Genomic DNA, 27444 nt, shown 5'->3' on the forward strand with positions numbered 1-27444 from the left:
TGAACGGAATGCCCTGAATCTGGCAGGCAGAAAGGGGACTACAGGGAATGCAAGGTACTAGGCAGGAGAGTCTGTTTAGGAAACTGGATCTGGAAAGTTCACATTCGCCTGCCCCTTGCTGCAAGAAAAGACAAAAAAAAGATTGTCTAACTGTAGAAATCAGATTGGTGAAAATGTAGCAGTCTCTATCACAGAAAAATGTATCAAAAAAAAAAACCACAACAACACACACACACACAGACCAGGAAGATATGGGAAACTAGGGTCAGGAATGAGGATGAGAAGCAGAGGAATTGATGGAGCCCCTGGAAGGGATCTGGTAACCCAGGGCCTGGGGGCCTGGGAGGCACTGTCACCCAGGGTAGATTCTAGTTCAGGGTTGGGCAAGGTTCTGACTCAGCTCCACAAAATTAGGAGGCATTTGGCTGCTGCCAAAGGTTTGGAAATGTGCTTTTATTTTCAAACTCAGGTACGTGACACTCTATAGTTCAATGCTAGCACACCTGTGTGAGGTTTAACAACATTAGGAACTGCCAGCCAGTGATACATAAACCCCGCATCTCCCTCTCCTCTTACTCCGCCAGGCTGTATATGGGAGTGACACAGAAAGTGAAGGTCCTCTAGGAGGGGACATCGCGGCACCAACAACAGAGTCCTAGGGCCAAGCAGAAATGTCAGACCTCAGAGGCATGGTGAAGGAAGGGAACTTTTATTTCTGATCAATATCACTCACTGTTGGACATACAGGGCCTGTTTCTCTCCATTTCACTGCTGCTTTGGCAACAGTTCCAATTGCATTAGGTCCATCTTCGCTTTTAAGAAATACCGAGGAGTCCTGTTTCAGGAATGCCCTTGGTAATGCGATTACTCGTTTGCTCCTTCTGATCACTTCTTGTCCTTGACTTCCCTTACTCATAGAGTCGTTTGGCTGAGGGCCTGGTCTAGAAGCATTCTTGCAGGCCTTTCCATGAAGCAGCTGGAGGCTCAAGAGCTCACGGCAGCTCCTCTCCTGGCCTTTGTCTCAACTGGAAACAAAGGTGGGAACCCTGTGGCCAAGGGGGCAATGGGTCAGCTCGGCCCAGTCCTTCTTCGGGGCAGGCTGAGACTGGCCAGCCCAGAGTCCTGCTCACAGCCACACTCTCCAGAGCTCTGTTTACATCCTGCCTTTGGCTCTGAGGGCCTAAAGCTCCTTCGGTGTGTCTGTTCCCCCTTGAAGAGGTAGGGCAAACCATCCATCAGTGAATCCAATGTCCGTCTGCCTTGATCTGCGCCTCTTTACCTTAATGGCACATCCTTGGTCAACCCTGGCTTGGACTTCTCTCACAGTGGTTTTCTCGCCACTGAAAAGGGTGCCCCCTCCCCGCCTCAAAAAAAAAAAAAAAAAGCTGTTTTACCGAGGGGTCCTGATCTAGGTCGGTCTTTCTGAAAGAAGTGATTGCTTCAAGCCCAACCCTTTAGTTTGGAAATGATGTTAGGTCACAGAGTAGATTGAAAAAATACTAGAATAAGTTGAGGCTAATAAAGATGTGATTTCTCTCATTCACCATTTGAGATGGTGGTGGTGAGGATGCTGGTGCTGGGAAGTATGCAAAACGTCAGCTGTTCCCAGACTGCTCTCCACCACCTTGCACACTCATTCTTCTGACCAACATTAAATGACACCCTCCCAAGCATCAGCCACCATGCTAGGCACTTACCCAGAGAATGGGTAAGACATGGTTCTTGTCTTTGAGGATAAACGCTTGGAAAGACAGACACATAAATAAGTTATTAATATTATGATATACTATAGTAATGCTCATTAGTAGTAGTAATGAAAATGTTTTAAAAGTGCTGAAAAGCACAGAGAAGGGTATGACCTATTAATGTGGCCTGGTGTGGAGTTGGAGGGAGGCCATGAAAGCTGCAGAGCGGGTGATTTTTGCACTTGGTCCTGAAGAGTGACCAGAAGAAAAGAGGAGCACGGCAGAAGAAAAACGAGCATGAGAAAACAGTCTAGTTTGGGAACCAGAAATGACTTGGAGTGGCTGAAGGGCTACCTAGGGGTGTGGGGCTGAAACAGAACATGACTAGATAGAAGACCTTTGGAAAAGGCAATTTAGTGCAGGGTTAAGAGCATAGCCTCTGGGACCAGCCTGGCTGGGTTTAACTTCCAACCCCATGGGTATCCTTGGCAAGTTACTTGTGTTTTTGTGCTTCAGTTTCCTTATGTGAAAATGGGAAGAGCCATAGCTTTTTTCTTTTTCGTGAGGACACAGTAAATGAATCCTTATATAATACCAGTGTTTGGCCCATAGTAAGTTCTACATAGGGTCAGCAACAAAAACAAATGACAACAGCAAAACAAAAGCAAAGACACCACCATAAAAGCCACACAGAAACCAGCACTCCCCAGATCTGATGCGGCAAGAAGGCAGGCAGTGGCTATCCAGGTGGAGCAGGAAGTCAAGCTGCAGGTGGGATTTGCTCTGTTTTCTGCTAAATAATGGGAAAGCTCCAAGACCTACACTTGTGTTGGGAATCCCACCGAAACTGGAGCCTTGTGGCAGAGATGCACACTTGCACGTGGGCACAGGAAAGTTGAAGCACACCATGTTTCTTCCCTTCCCAGAGAGAACAAAGTGGGGACAGACCATGCTGTAAGCATGCATGTGCGCTCAGCTGTGTCTGACCCTCTGTGACCCCATGGACTATAGCCTGTGAGGCTCCTTTGTCCATGGGATTTTTCAGGCAAGAATACTGGAGTGGGTTGCCATTTCCTCCTCCAGGGCATCTTCCCAACCCAGGGATCGAACCTGTGTCTCCTGCATTGGCAGGTGGATTCTTTACCACTGAGTCACCTGGGAAGCCCCCACCATGCTGTATAGCAGCTTAGAATTAACACTGGAAATGGAGACCAGCAAGTTCACCATGCAAGTCATGAGTTTTCAGTGTTTCTCAAACATCGTAAACCCATGTAGAGAGCTCACTGAACAGGTAAGTGCCTGGTGACTGCCCCACACGTGAAAATCTGTGGGTTGGCTTTATGCACAACACACACCCAGAGCACACATTTGGAGGACAGTTGACTTCATGCACGTGTGTGTGCTGTGTGTGTGTGTGTGTGTGTGTGTGTGTGTGTGTGTGTGTTGTATGTGTACAGAGGCATATGTATTAATTTACATCTTCCCATTTCATTTCAAGCACTGAGCTAAAATCAGCCTAAATATTTTTCTGAGAAATCTTTCCATCTTCTGTAAAAAAAACTCTGATTGCAATGAGGAGGAGGGGAGGCTGAAGGAGAGTCAGTAAGAATGAGATGTGAAATGGGAAGATACTCATGTTGCTATTCCAAATTCCAGGTCTGATCCTCAGGGCAGAGTTAGCCCTTAGGCACAATTGTTCCTGATTTCCAATCGATTGTAGAGAGGAAAACCAAGGAGAGTGGGCTTTTCATGTTTGCCTGTGAGGAAGGTATTTTGTTTCTCCCCAGCCATCTGAACTGGCGCAGCCACCTTCCCTCCTCTTCAAGTCCCCTGGTGACGGCTACTTCCTTGTCCACCGATGCTTTCTCTTGATCCTCCAGGAACATCAGCTATTGTGTGTGAATAGCTCCCGCAGGGGTGCCAAGTGGAAAGAACCCCTGCTTGTTCCCCTGACGGCAGCAGTGGCATGCCCATGCTCACGCCTGACGCGTCACGCTTGAGGAGAGGGCGACAGGCTGTGCGCTGGAGCAGGGCACTGCCTGAGCGTTGGGTTTTCTACTGCTCTGTAGGCTGCTCATGCTGGAGTCCTGAGCTCCACCAGGAGTCCCGTTGGGCTGCCGAGCACGTGGATTTCCCAAGGGACCCGTCGGCCTGCTCTACGCAAGAGTTATGGGAACCGTAGAGCCCCAGCACGACAGTCAAGACCAGCATCGCCGCGGCCATCATCCAGATGACTTGCCAATGCTGACACAGTTTGGGATACATGACTTGTAAGAAATGAACCAGTTCTTCAAGTTTGCTGTCAAATGAAAAAAACAGGTGGAGGGTTTAGTATATTGGACACATATAAGATGCCCCGACCCATACTTCTGCCTGGAATACTTTCCAAGTTGTCTTGAGCCATGGTTCTCAAACTCAGCTGTGCAGAATTGCTTAGCAGTAATTATTCAAAATACCCCAGGACTACAGACTAAGAATCTTCAAAGGTATGGTCCAAGAGTCTACAGTTTAAAACATTTCCCCAGGTGATTCTAACAGTCTATAACCTTTATATTAGGAGTGACTGGGTTAGACCACTCTATTTGTGTGATCATTCAGCCTCTGACACATGCCCTCATCTATTCATGAGACAGTCATTGACATCTGAACTCCCCTAAGGCCCGAGATCCAGGCTGGCTGACCCAGACTCCCATGCATCCATGCAGGCGCAGCATCTTGTCTGTATTTAGTGTCACTAATGTAGAGATCAGCTCCATGTTATAACCTGTCCCCTGCCTCCATGTTCAGAGGCATAATTTGTTGTGCTCAGCTCCACATATGACCATGTCCAGAGTGGAAGGACTGTGATAAATTCCTAGAAGACTCCTGAATAATAAATGAAGACGTTGAATAATAAATGACATGGAACCAGTAACCTCAAGAGCTCACTTTAAAACATCCCAGGGGATTCCAGAGAACTCCTAGCCTCCGGCAACCTCAGGGTGACTTATTCAAGTATTTTCTCAGTCCTAGTAATCTTCCTTCCCAGTGAAATAGGTAGCCAACAGGAATTTGCTGTATGGCTCAGGAAACTCAAATGGGGACTCTGTATCAACCTAGAGGGGTGGGATGGGGAGGGAGATAGAAGGGGATATATGTATACCTATGGCTGATTCATGCTGAGGTTTGACAGAAAACAACAAAATTCTGTAAAGCAATTATCCTTCAATTAAAATATATATTTATATATAAATATAAAATAAACCTTCCTTCCCAAATATCTCTTCCTCCACTTTGTCTGGTCTCTCCACACTTTTCTCTCCTCTCTCATTGCCATTCATCCCCTCACCTCTGCTTTTTGCCTGTGTCCCCCCAGCATCCTTGGCTTCCCAGGTGGCTCAGATGGTAAAGCGTCTGCCTGCAATGTGGGAGACCCAGGTTCGATCCCTGGGTTGGAAAGCTCCCCTGGAGAAGGAAATGGCAATCCACTCTAGTACTCTTGCCTGGAAAATTCCATGGGTGGAGGAGCCTGGTAGGCTACAGTCCTTTGGGTTGGAAAGAGTCAGACATGACTGAGTGATTGAACTGAAAAGACATTTGGTCAGATGGCCCACTTGTAAGAGTCCATTCTTGAAGCTATCTGGACACACTCATTAAGCTGGAATTTCTTCCCAGCCCCCCTTTCTTCCCACCTCCCCACCCTTTCCTTTTTCTTCTCTTCCTGACTGCCTTTCAACTTTTCCACTCTTTTTTTGTGGCACAGTGAAAAGATGGTTGGATGGCATCACTGACTCGATGGACCTGAGTTTGAGCAAGCCCTGGGAGTTGGTGATGGACAGGGAAACCCGGCGTGCTGCAGTCTATGGGGTCGCAAAGAGTTGGACACAACTGAATGACTGAACTGAAAAGACATTTGGTCAGATGGCCCACTTGGAAGAGTCCATTCTTAAAGCTCTCTGGAGAAGCCCTGGACACACTCATTAAGCTGGAATTTCTTCCTGTTTCTAATCCCAGATTGATCAATCAATCCATCTAAAACTGAGAATACTGAACATCACCAAATGGAGGAGGTGAGAAGTGACAGGAGGGCCTTCTCCAGATCCTGAAGCTCACATAGACCCTGAAATATGCAGGCCACTTGCTGAGAAGTAGACAGCTCTAGTTGCCTTACAATGGGTAGAAAGATTAAACAAATACCCTCTGTACAGAGGGATCAGATGCTCAGAGTACCTGCCTTGGATGTTAAAGCATTGGTTGATTTCTTTTCCACATGGGAAACCACTGATAATTGTTTCAGAAGTAGTTAAGCAAAGCAAAACAGTGAGCACATGAGCCAAGGTGGAAAATCATTGGCTACTTTCACAACTGTAGGGGAGAGAGAATTTGGAAATGGAAGCTTGTTTTCTTTTGGCACCATTTTGATTCTTTAACTTCTATTTAGATACAGTTGGATGCTATGGCACAGTCTTTCTTCTGGGCTGTGTTTTTCTGGGCCCCAAAACAAGCTGCTGGAGCTGGAAGAATCCCACTCTCACTTCATCCCTTAGAGGGATTGGGAAGGAAGAGGGTAAGATAGGCTTCATGACCCTCAGCTGGTTACCTATTTAAAGTCTATAAAAATGATTAGAAATAGAATTATTGATTAGAAATAGAATTCCTTCGGAAATCAATTTTTGATTGCTCTGAGTTCTACCTACTCCTCCATTGGGAGGAGTGAGGTTGCTCCCCCGTCACCTGGGCTAGGAGATGCTGCGTGGGGAGCTCAATACCTCGCAGTTTGGGCACATGGTGAGTGGGCTGGTGTGTGACTCCCACCTGAGGGATCTGAAGAATGAGAATCTTGCTGAACTACTTGATGCCATCAGAACACGGGGCCATGAGACCGAGAACCATCCTCCCACCGCTAGTGGGCCAGAGATGCGTATTTCATTTTAACTGGGTATAGGCAGGAGAGGGAGAGCTGGCACCCGATGTCATAGACCTGGAAACACTACCAAGAAGCTGAGTACGGAAGCTACACTTTCAGCTGCCCAAGGACTGAGAGAGAGATTATAAGTAGCCAGCCAGAAGACCTGCATTTGACCTCACAAAGGGAATTGCAGTTGAGAGATCCTCAGTAATGGTGTGTGTGTGGGGGAGGGGGGCGGTGGTGTGGGGTTCTCTGAAGGTTCCATAAAACACCACACTGAACAAAATCAGAAAGTCAGGGGACTTCCCTCGTCCGGTGGCTAAGATCCTGAGCTCCCGATGCAGGGGGCCCGGGTTCAATTGCTGGTCAGGGAAATAGATCCCACATGCCACAACTAAGACCTGGCACAACCAAATAAATTAGTAAAGCTAAGCTAAGTCACTTCAGTCGTGTCCGACTCTGTGCGACCCCATAGACGGCAGCCCACCAGGCTCCCCCGTCCCTGGGATTCTCCAGGCAAGAACACTGGAGTGGGGTGCCATTGCCTTCTCCAATGCATGAAAGTGAAAAGTGAAAGTGAAGTCGCTCATCGTGTCCGACTCTTAGCGACCCCGTGGACTGCAGCCTACCAGGCTCCTCTGTCCATGGGATTTTCCAGGCAAGAGTACTGAAATAAATTAGTAAAAATAAATATTAAAAAAAATCAGCCTTAAATCCCTGCTGAGGCCTTGAGCCTGCTCACAATAAGACCACTGAAGTAATACCTTCCCTACCCTTAATCTCCATCCCCTTGCCCAGCCCTGGAGAGGTCAGGCACTACATTAACTAAGCTCAGTGGAGGGCACGAGTGACAGAGAGCAAGAAGTCAACTCTGGCCCCACTATTGGCTTCCTTCCTGAAGCAGAGCCAAACTGACTGGAGGCAGGAAGGGATGGGTAGAAGGTTGAGCTTTTTAAGTTCAGGATTTTGACTATTTCAGGGATCTAGCCATTTAAATGACTGAAATGAGGTTATTCTTGGGACTTCAAGTTGATCAGAGGACTTCTATTTTCTGACAGTTATTGGAAAAATAAAGGAGTCTGCCTAATATCATCTTAACCCCATGGAGCAGTTCTGCAGAGACACTGAGAGCCAAGACAACAGTTTTCTGTTAAATCTTATGAGTCTCATTCATTCAGTGCATTACATAAATGTCAGAAGACTAATGTTCTCTGTTTTAATATAGTTAAGATCTTGGGTTGATTCACCCAATAAGTTCATTGAAGCTGATCCTCCAGAAAGTAATATTGAGAACAGATTATATTATTATAATAGAGGAGAGATTCAGTGTTTCAGGTTGAATGTCTTCAATAAAGGGTTGGCTGCTGGGGTGATTCTAGTGTTTTTCAAATGTACTAAATAGGACATTGGAGAAGGCAATGGCACCCCGATCCAGTACTCTTGCCTGGAAAATCCCATGGATGGAGGAGTTTGGTAGGCTGCAGTCCATGGGGTCACTAAGAGTCGGACACGACTGAGCGACTTCACTTTCACTTTTTACTTTCATGCATTGGAGAAGGAAATGGCAACCCACTCCAGTGTTCTTGCCTGGAGAATCTCAGGGACGGGGGAGCCTGGTGAGCTGCTATCTATGGGGTCGCACAGAGTTGGACACGACTGAAGCGACTTAGCAGCAGCAGCAAATAGGACATGGAACTTTTCACAACTTCAGACCTTGCTTGTTAGTGAGATGCCAAAATTTAGTGGTGGAAATTGTGCTTGAGTAGAGGTGCCTGCAGACAACTGTGTGTGTTAGGGACTTGGGGATGAATGCATTGTCTGGCATTCGAGACAATGGCTCTTGGGATTGGTCTGGGTTGGGTGACAGGTGAGGAAGGGATCCTGTGACTGTGAGTGGGCAGTTTCTCTGATAGCAGTCTCAGTCGTTATGGAGACGATGATGCCACACTGCTGAGCCTGAACAGGTGAAGCTGCACCATGTACTAAGGACCCTTCTGAGGCTGTGCTGATGCCTGGTATCCATCCCCCGAGGTCCAGGCATGTTCTTAAGACCAGAAAGTGAATCTGAGAGGGAGCAGGGATTGGGAGAGAGAACAAGGCCTTTCAGGATCAGCAGGACCAAGAGAACACTCTTGGACGATGGATGTGAAGGGCAACCATTGCCATGCACTGCTGACCAAGAGCTGGAGAGAGGGAGAGCTGGACACAGCCTCTCTTCTGCTGGGATTCCACGAATTAGAAGGGAGCCGCCAATGGCCCAAGATCAAACCAGCTAGATAAGGATTCTAGCCCTGTACTTTGTAAACCAGTTTGTTTATATTCCATGTACTCTCTGTGGTCTGTTCCTTTTGTTCTTTCTTGGTGTTTGGAAGTTTTAGAAGGCCCAGCCTGTCTTTTGTTTTGAAGGGAGCCAGTGATGGACAGGGAGGCCTGGCGTGCTGCAATTCATGGGATCGCAAAAAGTCGGACACGACTGAGCGACTGAACTGAACTGAAAGAAAGGGCTGTTGTCAGGCCTGGGCTTGACTGCGTTAAAGGAGAGGAGATAGTGTGGTGGCCAACAAAATGAGAGCAGAGGACCCCCAGGAGGGACAGAAGACCGAGAAAGACAGGACCCAGTCGCTCAGAGCAGGGACTGTGCTTTGATTGTGAACACTGGGCTTCTCTCCCTAGAAGAGGTAGTGCATCCTAGCACACATTTGTTTCCAGCTGTGAAACACTTTCTCTTCCCATGAACACTGAAGTTGACTCATGAAGGCTAATGTCTCTTACTCTGGTTCAATCTTCCAACTGGGCTCTGCTGCTTGTTCTTATGTGCTTTGAAGCATATTCATCTCACTTTGAATCTGCATTTTATTACATGTTTCATTGCATGCATATGATTTCCAGAGTCTGCTAGCAATGAGACACAGACAACATACCCTATCCCAAATGAAGCAGCTGATTAGATTAATTGATCATTTTTGACTAAAGTCATCCTGGACTGAAGGTAGCCTGGGAGTCTAAAAGCAGTAACTTTGGTGAAGTGTTCCAAGTTAGCTGTAACTACATTTTAAAAATCCAAAACTCAAGACTTCTAGTTTAAATGTGCTAATAGAGATAATAGGGCCGGATATACAAAATTGGGCCCCTCTGGTAAAACCCAGGATGTCAATTTGTCACTAGATCCATAAGGTACAGGTAGGGCAAGATGCTGGACCTACATTACCTTTATCTACATGTTACATAGATTTTTCATGATTTTGTGGAAAATGCACTTAAAATACAAAATATATTTGGTCACCATGGAAGAAACATTTTGGAGACTCATGTTTGCCACAAAGTTGAGTTGTCCCCTATCTCTACGTGTTCTCTCCACCCCTATCCTCCTCTAGGGCTTGCGATCAACTCCCTTGACCTTGGATCTCTCATGGGAATGGCTGGGCAGTGAGTTAACTGTGGTCCCTTGCATTTTCTCAGCTCTTAGGAACTCCTGACCCCACCCTTGGCCACCACTGACCCCTAAACCCTGGCAACCCCCTCCTTGTTAACTACTTGGACTCTTTGGGATTCCCTCTGCCTCCTCCTCCAACACGAGTTCCCTCCTGCTTTCTGTTGGCTGCTCACTTGGGCCCTGGACGGCCTTGGACTGGCCCCTCCAGGGATGCAGTGAAAGGGACTGAGGCCCAAGTTAGCAACTGTGAGGGCTGCAACCTGCTTCTCTGCTCCTTCTCCTCTTCCTCAGTTTCTGCCGCCTCCTCTGGCTCCTCCGGGCTCTCGCTCTTCTGTTCTTCTTCCTCCTCCCTCAGGCCTTGAAGCTCCTTGGTTTTCTTTAGACCTTCTTGGTATCTGGAAGGCAACAATGAACAACTGAGTCTGGAAAGGCCAGCAGATGCAGAGCATCCTTCCCCGAGTTGCTAGAGGAGGGACTCTGAGCACTTGCCGGGATTCTGCACTCACTTCCTGTGGCTCCACACAATAGGGAAAAGCCACCACATCCCACAGTGGCTCATATCAGGACGGTTTCCCTTCACCCCCGGTCATCCTTCCTGTTTATGTGAAAGTGTGACAAAACAGATGGGCAAAAAATGTGGGTGCAGTCTCCTGGCTAGATTCTTCTCCAACAAACCATTTGGGAGGGCTAAGGACTGCATGTGCTCTCTGTGTGGCCTTGGAGCCTTGGCTACTCCCCTGAGAGAAGGAGGGGTTGGCACCCGTTGCACAGGTGATGGAACATTCTGAGAAAGTGACAAGAGTACAGCTTGGCCTGGGGAAGGTGGGGCTCATACACAGGCTTGGTGGGAAGCTCTGTGGAAGTGAAACGCATACAAGTTCTCTGTAAATGGTCACAAAGGCAATGGAAGCATTCACTCCCCTCCATTCTAAGTACAGAGGATAGGTATGGGTGAAAAGACAGGCTTTTCGAGAGAAATCTTCTGACTTCCTTCTCCCAGTCTTAATATTACCCTGAACATACATTTTGCTCATCTAACAACTGAGTGTTTAAGGCCAGCACAGTTGGGCTGGGGCAAACCCCACTGTGGTTGTAGGTGCCACCACACCAAAGCCCACAGGTTCCATGTCAGAGAGAGGCTGCATCTCCCTCAGGGGCTACAGGGCAAGAAGCTCAGGATGCAGTGCCTGGTCAGAGGTAGTTCTTTACCTGGCTGGGCTGGGGCCCTGCTCAGTATTCTGTCCCATCAGTGACTGACAACAGGCCAAAGGTGCTATTGCAGCTCAACTGGAGAAGGGAGTGGCTAGAAGTTGAGGGGACTCCTGTGGCAAGAAGAAGGGATGACTGAGGCAGTTCTGGGAAGTGGGGCTGCAGCTGCTCCTGGACACTGCTGGCAGCGGCGTGACTGCTCTGGGCATGTGTCAGGAAGTCTCAGGCACCACCAAGAGGAACCCACCCAGGGCCTTTGACTTCCAGATCATTCTGGTGGCTTTATGCCTAAAAAGAGGGCAGTCTGGTTATTATCTAACCACACCCTCTTGCCCCATTTCCTCCTGTCTTTCCTGTGGAACAGTACTGCTCTTTTCTATATAATTCCTTACTCAGGCAAGGAGGTCCTGGGGCCATGAGTTGCTTCCCTAAATCCATTAAGAAACAGGAAAGGTCTGTGGGAAGGTATCTTGTGAGACGTGCCAGGTGACCTTAGGGCTGCTGACAGCTGACTCACCCCTTGTTGTAAGCTTCTTCCTCCATCCTGGCCTTAGCCTCCTGGCTGATCCCCTCCAGGCAGCTCGGAGTTGGCACAGAAGCAGAGGCTTCACAATCTGGGTCGCCATTTGTCTTTCCACTAGTGAGAAGGCAAGGACAGGACATCCTTTCAGGGACAGATAGGGCATCTGAAAACCAAACCATGTCTTTGGCCTGTTCCTGGACAGAAGTGAGGAAGCTCATTCGGGTTGAATCTATTTCAATCTTTCTATCTTGAGATAAGATTTTTTTTTAAAGGCTCTGGTCCATGAATCCTCCCTAGACCCCCAAACATCCAGTACTGTACCAGCTCCCCTTTTCCCTCCTGCTCTCAAACCCACTTTCATTCTTTTTCCAAGAGATGCTGTGAGTAGACAGCCAGCTATTGGGAGCTCCAGGGTACTAAGAGGAAGAAGAGGGGGTGGACCAAATGTTCAGAGTCATCCCATCCCTGCAGTCCGTCTTCTGCTTCATTCATTTAAATATCTACCCAGGATTAAGTCACAGGCACCTTGTAATGTGCTGGGGAGACATTAGAAAACAAAAGAAAAAGTCTTAGCCAACATGGAGCACAGCAGGAGAAAATGCCCACAAAAATCAAGAAAAAATATAAAATTAATTACAAATTGTGATGACTTTTATGAGAGAAATAAACTCTGTGCAATGACAGAAAATAACAAGAGAAGAACCTGCTTAGATTGAATGGCTACAAAAGACCTCTTGGAAATGGAATAGCAGACCTGAGAGATGAGAAGCCAGCACGTCTATGGCAGAGGGAAGATCATCCCAGGTAGAGGATACAGATGTGTGAAGACCTTGAGATACAAAAGATGTGAAGTTTGAGGGACTGAAGAGAGGCAATGAAGTAAGAGTTAACTTCTGGATAAGATATGTTTTTGATGCCTGTGAGGTATCTAGTTGGAGATGCCAAGTTGGTAGTTGTATGTACCATAGTGCTTAAGAGGAGAGCTCTAGACTGGAGATATTCAGAAGATAGCTGGTATTTAATGCCAGAGGAATGGAAAAGAATGTCTGGGGACAAGTATGAGGAAAGATGAGAAGACAACCCAGGACCAAGCCACGTGCATATCCACCCTTAGCTCAGGTAGAGAAGGAGGAACCTGCAGAGGAGCTTAGAAGTAGCAGCCAGAGAGGTAAGAGGAGAATCCGGAGAGTGTGGAGTCCTGGGAGCTGAGAAAGTGTAAGCAGCTCTTTGTGGGAAACCTCCTTCAGCAGGAAGCCCCTTTCCTTGTCACTTTAGCAAAGCTATATTGAAACTAACCATTCATTCATTTATTCATGCCGTACAGCATGTAGGATCTTAGTTCCTTGACCAGGATTCTATCTACTTCACTCCACCCCACCCCATCCCACCCTGTGTTGGAAGCTCAGAGTCTTAACTACTGGTCTGCCAAGAAAGTCCCTGTAACTAATTTTTAAACCAGGCACCACCATGCTCTACTTATCTCTGGCTCAAGCACAACTTGCCTAACTTTTTGGTTCCTCCTATAGATCAAAAAGGTAGAAATGAAGAATAAGTTAACAGATGACCAGATCTATTCCCTAGCTCCCCATTCAGTCATCTCCCAAACAACCATGTGACCAAACTGTGTGAACAATATAACATCTAGAGTCAATGAGACTACATGCAGTGGGGGGATAGTGACCACTCTGACCCGCATCCCAGTGATTAACTGAGATGACTTCCCTCCTTCCGCTTAAAGCTTTCCTGGCCATGCAGGATCTTCGGAGGTGTTTTTGGGGGACAGTGAGTCCATCTTCACAGACTACCAGCATTCCAATGAAAGGAATTTTCCTTTCTACCATTTTACTGATTTTGTAAGCGGCGAGCAATGGGACCCTCTTCCCCCGCCCGCCCCTAACATGGAAAGCGTGTCAAGGAGGGAGCATTGTCTCTCACACACACACTTCTGAGAATCTGACTCAGATGTGTATAGGAAAAGTGACTCTTGGATTGGATACCATGGAGGGCAAGAAGAGCTCTGGTGACACGGCAAGAACCAGATTGGAAAGGGCTGAGTGAAGACTGGGAAGTGAGAAAGGTGAAGATGTGGACACAGGAAACTGACAAGGCCAGGGAGCAGGGGGACTGTGCAGCTGAAGCAGTGGGTCAAAGGACAGAAGCACATGTGAATGTGGATAGAAATGGTTCAGTAGAGGGGATGAGAGAAAAGGGAAGACCAAAGAAATAAATCCTTTGAAAAGGAAAGTAGGGACAGATCTTAGAAAGGTAGAGAAACTTCTCCTTACTCATAACAAAGGCAGGAAGGCAATGGAGATGGTGGGCTGGGAATCTGGCAAAGGAAGACGAGAGGAATCTTCTCTTCCAAGAGCTTAAATTTTAGCTATAAAATGGAAAAACAAGGTCATCTACTAAAAGTGAGAAGTAGGGAGGCTAGGCAATCTTGAGGAGGGTCGAGAAGGCATAAGCATCATGAGGTGGAGGTAAGGGGGACAACTGTGCTAGATTAAAGTAGGATAGCTGATGGTGCCAGGAGTCCATTTGAGGTATGAAATCACGAGTTGAAAGGAAAATCCTGATGGCTGTGCTTTCTCTATGTATCCTGCAGCTCACCTAAGGGCCTGGAATTCCAATGGGAGTCTTGTCATGGCGGAGACCACAAACAAGGCAGAACATTGACTACGGCTTTGCAGCCAGGACTCTGAAGCTCACAGTTGCTACCCTCCCTGACATCTCAGCCAGGCTTCATGAGTGAGTCTCCTCATTCTCAGCATCAGTTTCCTTGTCTTAGTTTCCTTCAGGCCTTGTAAAATTTACATTTCATCAGGTTGGAAACCAAAACCCATTGTGAACAAGAAAGAACACTCTAAAAATATCAGCTATTCATAACATTTCTCCTTTTTAAAATCACATTATCCACTCCCTTCTATGTGACCTCTGCCTAACGTACAGTTTCTTATTTTTCCAAATGATTGGGAAAAGAGCAGAAAAACAGAGCTACAGCCAAGGGCAGGGAAAGCCATTCTTGTACAAAATTTGGTGGTGGTGGTTTAGTCACTAAGTTGTGTCTGACTCTTGCGACCCCATGGACTGTAGCCCACCAGGCTCCTCTGTCCATGGGATTCTTCAGGTAAGAATACTGGAGTGGGTTGCCATTTCCTTCTCTAGGGGATCTTCCCAATCTAGGAATCGAACCCAAGTCTCTGCATTGCAGGCAGATTCTTTACTGACTGAGCTACGGGGAAGCCCTTACAAAATATGGTAGGGTGTAAAATGTTTGCAGTTATTTCCTGACCCCTAGACTGAGTCTGTGTGTGTGTTACTTGCTCATTTGTGTCTGACTCTTTGCAATCCCACAGACTGTAGCCCACTAGGCTCCTCTGTCCATAGAATTCTCCAAGCAAGAATACTGGAGTGGGTAGCCATTTGTTTCTCCAGGGGTTCGACTCAGGGATTGAACCCAGGTTTCTTTCACTGCAGACAGATTTTTTACCATCTGAGCCACCAGGGAAGCCCCTAGACTGAGCTTATAGTTCCTTAAATATCTTCTCCAACTATCTGGAATCTTCTCCCCGTGCACTTCAAAGGCTTGGTTCAAATATATTTTCCTTTGTGAAACTCTTGCTAATGTTTTCCTCTCTCTCATACCCTCTGGTTAAAGTTGATCTCTCCCTCCCTTTATATCCTCAGGAAACCTCTTTTACAGCATAACTCAGAGCTATGGCACTTTCATACACATGCTCTTCCTTCTGTATAACTGTGATTGCAGAGTGTGTTTCGGTTTGAATGATGATTAGCACATGGGAAGTGCCTTTAAGTGTTTGCTGAGCTGTATTGCCTTCACTGTGGCTCATCCCCTGCCGGTTAATCTTACAAAATGGGCAGGTCCTCTACGTAAATGACTCTCTCCTGAGAACTCAGTGTTTGGACTGAGCTGAAGGAATCCCTACGCATGATCGCATGATCGTAAACCTGGAGCTGAGCACAGCCTGTGCCCACCTTGAGATTTCTGGGCCAGACACTCATGGATCTTGGCATCTGTCCCCAGTTCATAATCTTGTGTGCTTTCTTCCTGAGATGACTGATTAGAATGAGGCTCATTGTTCTCTCACGTCCACTGGGTCAAAAATGTTTGCCATTGTGCTTAGCTCTCAGTAATGTGAAGAGATATTTAGTCAAAATGTGTTGTTTGACCTGCAGATATATTAGATTCTATTTTTCCCACGTGGTCAACAGTATTTGAAAGCGACTCCAGTCCTTTAGCATGGACAGATCTTACCTTCTTGGACTCAGCTATGTCTGTAAGCCACCCCCATTACCAGGTTCCCTCAGACAAGTCCAGCCTGGGGGACCTTGGCTGCAAGAACTCCCTGAGTCTCCGTTACTCAGTCCCAGGTTCCTGGAGTTCACTAATAGGTTGATTGAGGGCTAATCCATTCCAGAAGACTATCAGCAAAGGGGAACTGTTTAACTATATATATTTATGTCATATAAAACCTGTAAGCAATTATCTTGACTGCTTCAAAAACGTAGAAAATGGTTATTTTACAGATTAAAGAGAAAATCGCTCTGTGCTATAGCAATATAATGGCCACTTTTATGAAACCAGCCCTGTGCACCATCTGCATTTATGATGGTGCTGAGCCTTCACTGAATGGCTCTGTGTGAACTTTGCACTCCCATCTACTCCGCCCTCCACTCCATGCCCGGTCACCAAGTTCTTTCACAATAGCTCACAGGAGCTTTTTCAAAAATAGCTCTTAAATCCACTCTCTTCTTGTGTGTCACACTGAATTTCTTCCCATTTGTCCAGTTGGAGTGTCTATTAAGAGGTTAAGTGCATGCGATCTATTATCTACTAGCTGTGTATCCTCAGGTATGTGATGGTTTCTCTTTCAGTTTCCTCATCTATAAGACAAAAATATTAATAGTATACCTTCCTCATGGTATTATAAGGATTAAAGGAGATCATTAATGTAAAGCAATTAGAACAGAACTTGGCATAAAGTAAGCATGCAGTAAATAATAAGAGTAATTCTCATTATCTTCAATATTATTCCTTGATTACTCCATAATTTATTGCCTTAGTTCCTGGAATGTTATTAACCTCCTAGTTAGCTGGTTAACTATTATAACCTTCAGGTTTCACTTTTAACATAAATTGCTAGAGGAAATGTTTTCTAAGCAACCCCGATTACCAAAACTGGGTGATGTGCTCATTTTCTTGTATGTTGTTTCCTTATAGCCTGTTCTTCCTTCTGATATCACTCATCACACTATATTACAATAGGCTGCTTTCCGTCTGTCTTTCCCATTATACTGTGAGCTCCTTGAGTGCATTCCAGGTACCTGGGTCTTGGTCATTAATTGGTGAAGAAATGAAAGACTATGAATAAACAGCTTTTTCAAGTTAAACTGAAACTGTTTCAAGTTAAAATGAAACTGTTCTTGAGCCTTATTCTATTTTAATCTTTAATACTAATTTTAAATATCTCTCTCTCTCTTTTTCTCTAAGTCTACAGGTTCCTAGACCCTTGTTGAGTGAAGAACAGGTTTCTATGAAGTCATATGGAAGAACAAGGCTCAGAATTCTTTCAAGTTATTATTGGGAGTGCAGTCTGTGATCAGATATTTGCTTTTGAACTATCCACAGGCAATATGATCTTCTCATCATATTTCTTGTGCTTAGCCAACTTCCCTCCTGCTCAATCACTGTATGCTTAGGGAAATGTGAGATCATTTAAACACAACAATCTAGATAGTAATACATATTAACCAATAATGCATTGTTTCTCTTTAACAGTATGGAAAAGGCAGTTATAAACAATTGTATTTCTGTTAGAATGGAAATTATGAATTCATTTTCACTCACAGATTGTCTCATTGCTGATCCCTTGGCAATCTATTAAATATTTCCAGTTCCATAAATTTAGATCAAAATTACTTTGCATCTTTTAGAAATCCAGAACGGAGAGTTGTTGTTAATCTGAATCCCTCCTCCTCTGAATAGCTCTTCCCCTTTCTGCAGTCATCTTAATAGACTGGGTGTATTCCCAACAGGCAAGTCAACCACAGCATGGGTAATGTATCACAGTGGTCTTTTTGAATAGCCCATAAGAATGAGCAGCACGCAGTTGCTTCGTTAGGGTTTCTTGCTCGACTAGGTTCAGTCCTCACTCTGTCCCTGTCTCTCTTGGTTCTATACCCTTGGAATGGTGCTGTCACCATTGATCCTCATTCATTGCCACTCCTGATTCAGGGCTGCTACCTACTGTCCCCAGTTTCGTACCTCACTTTCTCCTACTTAAGGGTAGTTCAGATCCTTGATGATCTCTGCTGCCTCAGATGGAAGCTCTCAGCTGGCCTGAGCATTCATTCTACAGAGTACAGGCCCTGCCCCATCCTGAAAGTCTGCTGGGGAGAAAGGGGATGTAGATCTTCTGCCTTGACTGGCTCTACAGGCTGAGGGTTGAGAATGGAGCCTTGTTAGGGCCCTCTTGGAAAGGGGGTTGGTGTGTCCTAAGGTGGGACTTGGGGGGAGAATTTTAGCATGCTTCTCACTCAGGGCATCAGATGGCTGTTTCTGGAGAGATTTCAGAGACCATGGACTGGACACCATGACTCTAGGGACTTGGCAAGATTCTGTAGGCTCCGTTACCTCCACACGGTTGTGAGTCTGTCACCCCTTTACAATGTCCCTATAGTGATCAAAAAACAAGCAAACAAACAAAACACCCTACTCAACATGAAGGATCTCTAAGCTTTCTCTGGGTTAGGTGGAAAGGTGAAGAACTGCCCAACCAACTTCAAGATTAATGGACAGAGAATGAATCACTGAGTGATATGTTGGTGGTTGCATATACTGAGAAGTGAGGAAAACAGGCAGAGTCTGGGGTGGGGAGCTGGGAGCTTGCCTGTACTAAAAAAAGGCACACGACACAGACCTTCCTTGCCAGGTCAAGCAAAACTATTCTAACAGCAATGAAAAATGAAGTACTAAAGCTGTCTCAAGGCAAGGAAGAAGGAAGAATAGAGGTGTATGTTCTACCAAATGAAGAAAGACATAAGGGGAAAGTTCTGAGAGGTGGCAGCTGTGATCCAGATGTTTCCAGCAAGTAAATGAAAGAATTGGAAAAGCAAGTTATAAACTTCTCTTGAGTATGTAGAAATAGCCTGCCTTGCTTCGGCTAAGGATGAAAAGAACTGCAAACAGCATAGAGGCCTAGAAAAGTTACATGTAGCAGAAACTGTTTGTTGCCAACCCATTATTCATTCTTCCTATTTCCTAACAGCAACATGATTTTGCCTGGGAATTTACTCTTCTTCATGGATCCAATTGCTCCATGGGAAGCTGATCTTCTCTTCCCATCTCCAGGGTATAGTTTAAAACTACGATGACAATCTCATTGTCAATCACATTGCCTGTGATTGGTTTAGAAAGGGACCATGTTCCAAATCTGCTAACAAGATAAAAAGGAAGACTGAAAGACTGGTTCCTAAGAAACAAACATGGGACAAGATGGTCCCTTTCTTCCTCAAGATGTTGTCGTGTCTGGATGAAACACCTGGCATTAGCCATTTGTCACAAATCTGCTGATGAAGTCAACATGCAAAGTGGGCAGAGACAAGGAAACTATAGAGGTTGAGCTGGGGCCCTGCCATACCAGGAAAAGCCTCACCTACTATTTAAATACCTTTGATTTGGGGCTTTCTTGCATCTGTAGCTCAAAGTATCCTAATGAATAAAGAAGGCTTCTGTCCCCTCTGGGCTCTTCTAGGATTGAGGCACACTTGCACTCATCTACAGCATCTTCCTTGTCCAGGAATTTTGCAAACTGGGTCTGAAATCTTTGTGGGTCTCAGAGTACCTTTCATTTCCCCCTAGAACTTAATTTGCCACCCACCGCATTTTGTGAGTGAGGATGGGAGGAAGGTGAGTTGGAGAACTTTTCCTCTGAGATCCCCAAAGTTAAGAAGAAAATGGACATACTTACTTTTCCAAAAGTGCAGGCAGTGCTGAGGAGACAGGTGGGTTGCCTTTCCCATTGGATGATTCTGACTGAATGGAAAACAGGAGATATTGAATTGAGGATGAGCTAGGAAGGGAGAAGCCAGGGCTGACCAGTCTCTGAATCCTGGGGTAGGGCCTAGGCATTGAATGTTCTAGAAGTATCCTGTGTGATTTTAATGGAGAGCCCTGATTGCCAATCCCTAGTCTAAAGGAATGTATATTTGGAAACTGCATTGTACATTTAGTATAGTTTGGGAAATAGTCTCTGTTAAAACATACATGGGAAATAGATGGGGAAACAGTGGAAACAGTGTCAGACTTTATTTTTCTGGGCTCCAAAATCACTGCAGATGGTGACTGCAGCCATGAAATTAAAAGACACTTACTCCTTGGAAGGAAAGTTATGACCAACCTAGACAGCATATTAAAAAGCAGAGACATTACTTTGCCAACAAAGGTCAGTCTAGTCAAAGCTATGGTTTTTCCAGTGGTCATGTATGGATGTGAGAGTTAGACTGTGAAGAAAGCTGAGCACCAAAGAATTGACGCTTTTGAACTGTGGTGTTAGAGAAGACTCTTGAGAGTCCCTTGGACTGCAAGGAGATCCAATCAGTCCATTCTAAAGGAGATCAGTCCTGGGTGTTCATTGGAAGGACTGATGCTGAAGCTGAAACTCCAGTACTTTGGCCACCTCATGTCAAGAGTTGACTCATTGGAAAAGACCCTGATGGTGGGAGGGATTGGGGACAGGAGGAGAAGGGGACAAGAGAGGATGAGATGGCTGGATGGCATCACCGACTCGATGCACATGAGTCTGGGTGAACTCCGGGAGTTGGTATGGACAGGGAGGCCTGGCGTGCTGAGATTCATGGGGTCTCAAAGAGTCGGACACGACTGAGCGACTGAACTGAACTGAAAACATACTAACTGGTACTCCTGAGGCTCCTTTTCAAAAAATTGTTTTCAAATTGCTTTATTTTAGTGAGTGATTTGGGAGCTTATAGTGATCTTGTGGATGATTAAAATGCTCAAGATCAGAAGAAGTGAAAGAAGTTTTAGAGTTATTGCTACCTATTATTAGTACAGTAAAGCTATTTATTGCTTATACAGTCAGATTGGCTCTTTGCAGAATAGTGCTGATCACGAACAGGGCATAGAGAAACAACTGGAGAAATAATTAAAGAGTTTTAAATAGGATTAACCAGATTCACAAAGTTCTGGGAACTGTTTACAGGAACAGTCTTTGTTTAAAAAACATTGAAATGCATTATTTTCTAATTATAAGTAATACAGTTTTACTATAGAAATATAAAAAGGATCAAAAAATTAAAATTACCTGGGCTTTTACCACTGCCTGGAAATGACTATTATTAGTAGTTCCATATATATTCTTTCAGAATATTCTATGTCTACACATAGACAGACAAACCCTTTTTTAAAACTACAAAACAGAGTTACACTGGAAATACTGGGGTTTTGCTTTTTGTTTGTAATAAATTATGGACTTTCTTCATGCCAATAAATAAAAATTTACATTTTAATCATTATATTTAGCAACTGCATAGAAACTCCTTATTGGGCTATTCATAATTTACTTAAATAGATCTCTTATTAATGGAAATTCTGGTTATGTCCAATCTTTCCATGTTGTAAACAATGCAGTAATGAATCAAGGCAGGGTAACACTGGGTTGAACAACTCAGGCTCTGGGATCAGAGCACCTAGGATTCAAAGCTCAGCTTACTACTTCCTCCACAATGCAACTTTCAGCTGTTTAAACCCACAGTAGAGTGGAGGGTTCTGGTTTAAGCATGAAGAGAGATACACTTTGTAAGGAACACTCTCTGAGTGGCCAGCACCTTGCTCAGGGATACTATGTCTTCTTCTCTGGGCGGTGCAAGACATGGGGCCTGGTCTACGCTGAGGTTTCTCAGCCTATAACCTATAGCACAGAATCTGTGCTTTGAATTGTCCCACTTCTTTGATGCTGCCCCATCCAGGTCACCCCCACAGTTGTGAGCCTGAGGCCTGGGAGGCAAGCATCATGATACTCACCAGGGCTGGTAAGGAGGGAATGGGGGATGAGCTGGGTGACTGGCCCGGCAGGTTCAGGATATTAAACTTGGGCACCACGGCAACGCTGACCCTTCGGCGGGGCATGTTCTGTGGGAAGAGAATGGATCCACTGTCACAGAGGAAGCACCCAAACTTCAGAAAGGCCTGGGAACTGCCTACTAATTCCTAATGCTGTATTCATTGGATATTCTGGCTTTAAGGTAATGATGGTGGTAGAGGCTGGGGTGGAGAGAGTGGCCAAAATTAACAAATTTTTTTATTAGTGAGGAGTGATTTCTCAACACCTTCTGATTTTTTACAGATTTTTTTTAATGTGAATCATTTCTAAAGTCTTCATTGAATTTGTTACAATATTGATTCAGTTTCATGATTTGGTTTTTTGGCCACTAGGCATGTGGGTTCTTGGCTCCCTGAAAAGTGAAAGTGGCTCAGTCGTGTCTGCCTCTTTGTGACCCCATGGACGATATGGTCCATGGAATTCTGCAGGCCAGAATACTGGAATGAGTAGCCTTTCCCGTTTCTAGGGGATCTTCCCAACCCAGGAATCGAACTCAGGTCTCCTGCATTGCGGGCAGATTCTTTACCAGCTGAGCCACAAGGGAAGCCCAAGAACACTGGAGTGGGTAGCCTTTCCCTTCTCCAGGGGATCTTCCCGACCCAGGAATTGAACCAGGGTCTCCTGCATTGTAGGCAGATTCTTTACCAACTGAGCCAGGCGGGAACCAGGGATCAAACCCACACGCTCTGCATCGGAAGGTGAAGTTTCCCAACCACTGGACTGCCAGGGAAATCCCAATTCTGATTTTAATCAATCAGATCCTAAAGAAATGGAACAAAAATGACCTCTAGTCATTGTACAGTGTATGAAACCTGACTAGCATAGGAAAACTATCTATGACAATAGCAAAGTGTGTGCATCATTTCATGTTCATTAAAGAGATGGTACAGTCTGGGAAGCCATGAGCAAGAGAAGGTTGGAGGATGAGCTATCAAGTGTGGGAAGCTGCATGAAAGACTCTGTCCAGAGGTTCTCTGGCACCTGTGGATCCAAGAATGAATGATTTCCTGGTAATCTGTAGAAATTTCTTTCTCTCCCCAGTTTTCCTTGAATATGCATACCTTTCCCAGCGAGAGGGACATGGACCGCGCTGTGCGAGGGACTCCATCTTCTGCAGGAGGAGGAAACAGAGGAGAGAAGCTAGATGAGTTTTCAGAGTAGGCTCCAGCAGGAAGATCACAGAAACTGAGTCAAGGTATCTACGGACCAGAACTGACCCTCAAGGGATGCCTCAAGGGCCGAGGTGCCGAGGTCACTGACTTTGACACTTGACCCTTTGAGACAGTCACCTGCAGAGTAGGGTTTCTAGGGGACAGAACCTTCATCCTAACTCCTCTGGACACAATGAGAAGTCTCGGTCTTGCCCCTCTGGTCTCCACGTGACACCACTGTACCATCTCTGGATTATGCCCTGGTGAGTGTGTGAGGATTCCTCGTAGCAATACCAGGGTTTATTGGATCATCTTGCTCATTCAAGGTGTGGACAGTCAAGGAAATTATGAGCAAGGAAGGTGTGGTGTCAATAAAAAGTGGAAACTTGACAACAGTAATTTTAATGTCATCTACAAAATAATTTTGAACAAAGGAAACCAGCATACTCAGATTTTTTCTGCTTAGTACATATATTAAGTGATAAAATTTGTGTTAAATATTTAGCACCACACATGGATAATACTGCCACTAGAAAACACAAGTATGCGTAGAGAAAGGCTTTTGACAGCTCAATTCAGTTTGCTTCAGCTTGTATGGCTGTCTATTTCTCACATTCATGTACTTCAGGTGTGTCTCTTGAAAAGCACATAATTAAACACATTTTCTTAATCTAATCTGAGGTTTTCTATTAACCAACAGTTCTAAGCTGTTTATATTTCTTGCAATTGATATATTTCTACCACCTTATTTTGTATTTTCTAATTACCTTGCTTCATAAATCAAATTTATTCTAACTGCCCCCTCCCTAAATTGATTTGGAATTTATATATTTTAGTTGTAATCTTTAGTGTGCCCCCTTAAATTTTTCACATGTTATTTGACTTTAGATTTAAATGAATCAAGATCTCTATTCTTCCTGAATCATCCTTAAAACAATGATCGTGCCTTCAAATCTTACTGTTTTTCAATATTTTTACTTCACTTGGTTTTTGTAATCTCAAATTATTGTGACTGCTGTTTTACATAGTGGCTAGTTGTTTAGATTTACTTACATGTTTACAAATGTCTGATTACCATCTCTTCTTGGATTCAACCTTCTTTCGATCTCCATTTTATTTTTCCTTAAGTGCATTCTTTAATTGTCCTTTTGGTAAGGGGCTGTGAGAGGTAAACTGTCTCAGTTTTTGTCATAAAATGTCTTTCCGTAGCCCTTAAGCTTGCATGACAGTTTAGTTGGTCGTATTAGCTCTAGGTTAACAGTTATTTTCTCTCAGCTCTTTCAACACTTGACTTCGTTGTCTCCTGGTACCGGTATTGGTTGTGGAAATTGTCACTCCTTTATGGATAATCTGTCTTCTCTCTCTGGTTATTTTTAAGATCTTCATTTTGCCCTTGGGGTTCCATAAAGTTTCTCTCTGATGTGTTTTTCTTTCTTTCGCTTGGGATTCTCTGTACTTTCTAAATGCAACAATTCATGTCTTTCTTTAGTTCTGAAAAATCCTCAGTTCCTGGGAAATTCCTTTGAATATTTTCTCTCCTGATGTATATCCTAATAAGTGTATTTCAAATCTTTATTTTATATCCCATGTCATATATCTTATAACATTTCTTTCATATTTTAAATTAATTTATCCCTCTGAACCACATTGTGGGTGACTTCCTCAAATCTGCATTCTGGTTAACAATTTTTTTCCTCAACTATTCCTAATCTGATATAAATGTTACACCAATCAGGATAAGCAAGGTTATGCTACAATAATAAACCACCACAAAGTCTCAGTGGCTTATAACAACTAAGATTTATTACTCGCTTTTGCTACACTGCTTATGAGTCAGCAACAGGCTCTGCTCTGCATTTCCTCACTCAGGACTCAGGCTGATGGAGCTTCTACTATTCTGGAGCAGGGATGATTACAATGTCTGGTGGAAGGAAACACAGGGAAAATTGCATACTAGTCTTAGGGATCTCAGCTCAAATGTGATACATGTCCTGCCACTGACATTTAATGCCAAATCACATTGCTCACCTAACTTCAAGGGGATGGAGAAGTGTGTCCAGGAGAATACTGAGAAACAGCTTCAACTATAGGAGCTACCAAAGGGTCCGACTACCAAAAAGTCGTACACAACTGAGCAACCGAACAGTTGAACTAAAAGTAACTACCACTCCTAAACAGCTGAGTGTTTAATTTTCATGCCTCTATTCCTCATATCTAGGATTATATTTTTTATAATTGTATTTTTATTCTCATATTTTTTATTTGTTCTTTTATGCCTCTAATTTTATACACAACTTGAAAAAATTTTTAAGATTGCTTTATTATCTGCTGTGTTTAGGATACAGTCCTATTGTTTGAGTGTCTGATGATTCTCACTGATGGTAGACTGTTTTATTTTATAATTTTATATTGTCAACTCATCTCCTGTGAAGTTTTATTTAGAGGATTCTTTGTCTCCTGGGCACAGGGTGTGTCTCTCCAGAGTGGTTTATATTTATTTCCAATAGTGTTCCTAGCAGCACCATTGTGATGTTCTTTTCAGAATCTCTGCATATTGCATCATCTCTTCTGTTATAGCATGTACTTTGTGGGTTTGCAGTTTTCCTATGAGGAAGGAGAAAGTTTTTTTCCTATCAGAGTCCAGGGTGAAGCAGATAAACTTCCTTGATTTGTTCCATTGTGACTTGGTGATTGTTTCAAAGATGCAGTCCTTGGAAAGTCTTCACTTTCTATAGGAGGCTCAGAGTCAGCTCCCTGCCATGGGGTCTCTGAGGCCTCATCTCAGATTGCACGTGAGTGCAAAAGCCCAGAGTCCAGATAGCTGAGGCTGACTCTTATCCTCAAGGAAACTGCAGGGTCAGCTTGGTTTCAGTTCTCTTTTCTTTTCTAGTATCTGAGTATTTCTTGTGGATTCAGCTATTCCTTTTGGGTAATGTTTGATTCACTTTATCCAGCAGAAATTTCTAAGTATTTGTAGTCAAAGGATTTTCAAGTTTTCCAGTCAGCCAAAATAGCAGTACCAGAAAATATTCTTTGTATATGAAAAGTTAATGCAATTAATAAAATACCAATCTCATAAGAGGGACAAAGAATTAAAGAATTTACACAAGTAGAAATACAAAGGCCCAACAAACATTTGAAAATGAATGTCAAGAAATACAAATTAAAACTATGAGAAGAGGTACAATATTGGTTCAAAGTCAAAAATACTTTTAAAAAAAAAAAAAAAAAGACAGGATTGTCCATGGTATGATAAATTGAGCATTACTGTTACCCATTAAATGGAGATATCAATGGGTTATTTGGAAATAATTTGCTTTAAGAGCCTTATAAATATTCCTTTCCCCTGAGCCAGTATTTGTACTTCTGGAAATCTACCTTAATCCAAAATGCAGACAACTGGCATGTTTCACATTCAGAAAAAAATAGATGTTATATTTTTCTTTTGAATGTGTATCACCTTTCTCGAAATCAGAGATATTTTTCTTGCCTTGTAGTCTTCAGAGTCTCAGGCATAGAGAAAGATTACATATGTAACAAAGAAGTCATATAAAAGCTTAAGGAACAAGCACCATCAGGGAATGGTCTCGGGCACGTCTGGCCCCTCTGTACCAGCCCAAACTGAAGTGTAGCTTGGAAAAACAGTGGAGTGGAACCAGATTGTGAAAACCACACATTCACCATTCAACACTCAGCTACCTCCCGTCTTAATGCAAGCACTTTCTTGTGTCCCCAGACTGAACGTGGGCCTCTGCCATGCGCCCCGTAAAGTCTGCTTCCTTCTGCCATGGCACCACTTTCCCTGCCCTGCCCTCACCACAGGTTGGGAGCTCTCTTGGGTCAGGCACAGGCTACCCTTCTCCTCTCTAGTCCAGTATCACATGGCACACATCTCAGTGCTCAGTTAATGTCTGTAGAACTAATGGATGAGACTCATGGGCAACTGTGCTCATTCTACAAATTGTGGGTAAGGTGGTACGCAATTGAGAGACCCTGCGCCTTGCCGGACAACAATGCAAGAGCCCGCGTGTTAGGATTTCTTTGGTGGCAGCTTCTCCAACTTCCGACACTGACAGAGAGATGTTTGTTAGAGGCCCAGATGCATGTGGGTCAGGAGCCTTGCTGCCAAGATCCAAAACAGACGGTCTGGAGTGAGTGTGTGCTGCCTTCGGACTCTGGGAAGTATCACTGATATTCCCCAGGAAACTTGTGAAACCTCCTGTTTATAAAGGTTTCTCCATCTGTTATACTTTCCCTCCTCCTGCTCTTGGTAATACGGATGTTTGCATTCCATAGGGATTCCTGTCACTAAAAGGTCTGTTTTCTCCTACTAACACCACCCTCATCAGCCAGAGCTCAAACCCTGGCAGCTCCCAAGGACAGATCCTGGCCCAAAGCACCATCCTCCTCCCC

At 44.5% G+C, this 27444-nt stretch overlaps 1 protein-coding gene across 6 annotated transcripts in view; it reads right to left on the reverse strand.

The window, feature by feature from the left end:
- Nucleotides 1-426: 426 nt before the first annotated feature.
- The window catches only part of IRAG1 (inositol 1,4,5-triphosphate receptor associated 1), a 166474-nt gene continuing 139456 nt past the window's right edge, over nucleotides 427-27444 (reverse strand). For all 6 annotated transcript variants that reach the window (XM_070383925.1, XM_070383922.1, XM_070383926.1 and 3 more), the window contains 6 exons: nucleotides 22942-22991; nucleotides 21802-21909; nucleotides 19730-19794; nucleotides 11733-11852; nucleotides 10267-10401; nucleotides 427-3984 (listed from right to left, as the gene is read on the reverse strand). In XM_070383925.1, coding sequence (XP_070240026.1) covers nucleotides 3741-3984; nucleotides 10267-10401; nucleotides 11733-11852; nucleotides 19730-19794; nucleotides 21802-21909; nucleotides 22942-22991 — 722 coding nt within the window. In that variant the 3' untranslated portion in view covers nucleotides 427-3740. The remainder of the gene's footprint in view (nucleotides 3985-10266; nucleotides 10402-11732; nucleotides 11853-19729; nucleotides 19795-21801; nucleotides 21910-22941; nucleotides 22992-27444) is intronic.

Source organism: Bos mutus, chromosome 15 (assembly GCF_027580195.1).
Source record: "Bos mutus isolate GX-2022 chromosome 15, NWIPB_WYAK_1.1, whole genome shotgun sequence".
Lineage (NCBI taxonomy): Eukaryota > Metazoa > Chordata > Mammalia > Artiodactyla > Bovidae > Bos > Bos mutus.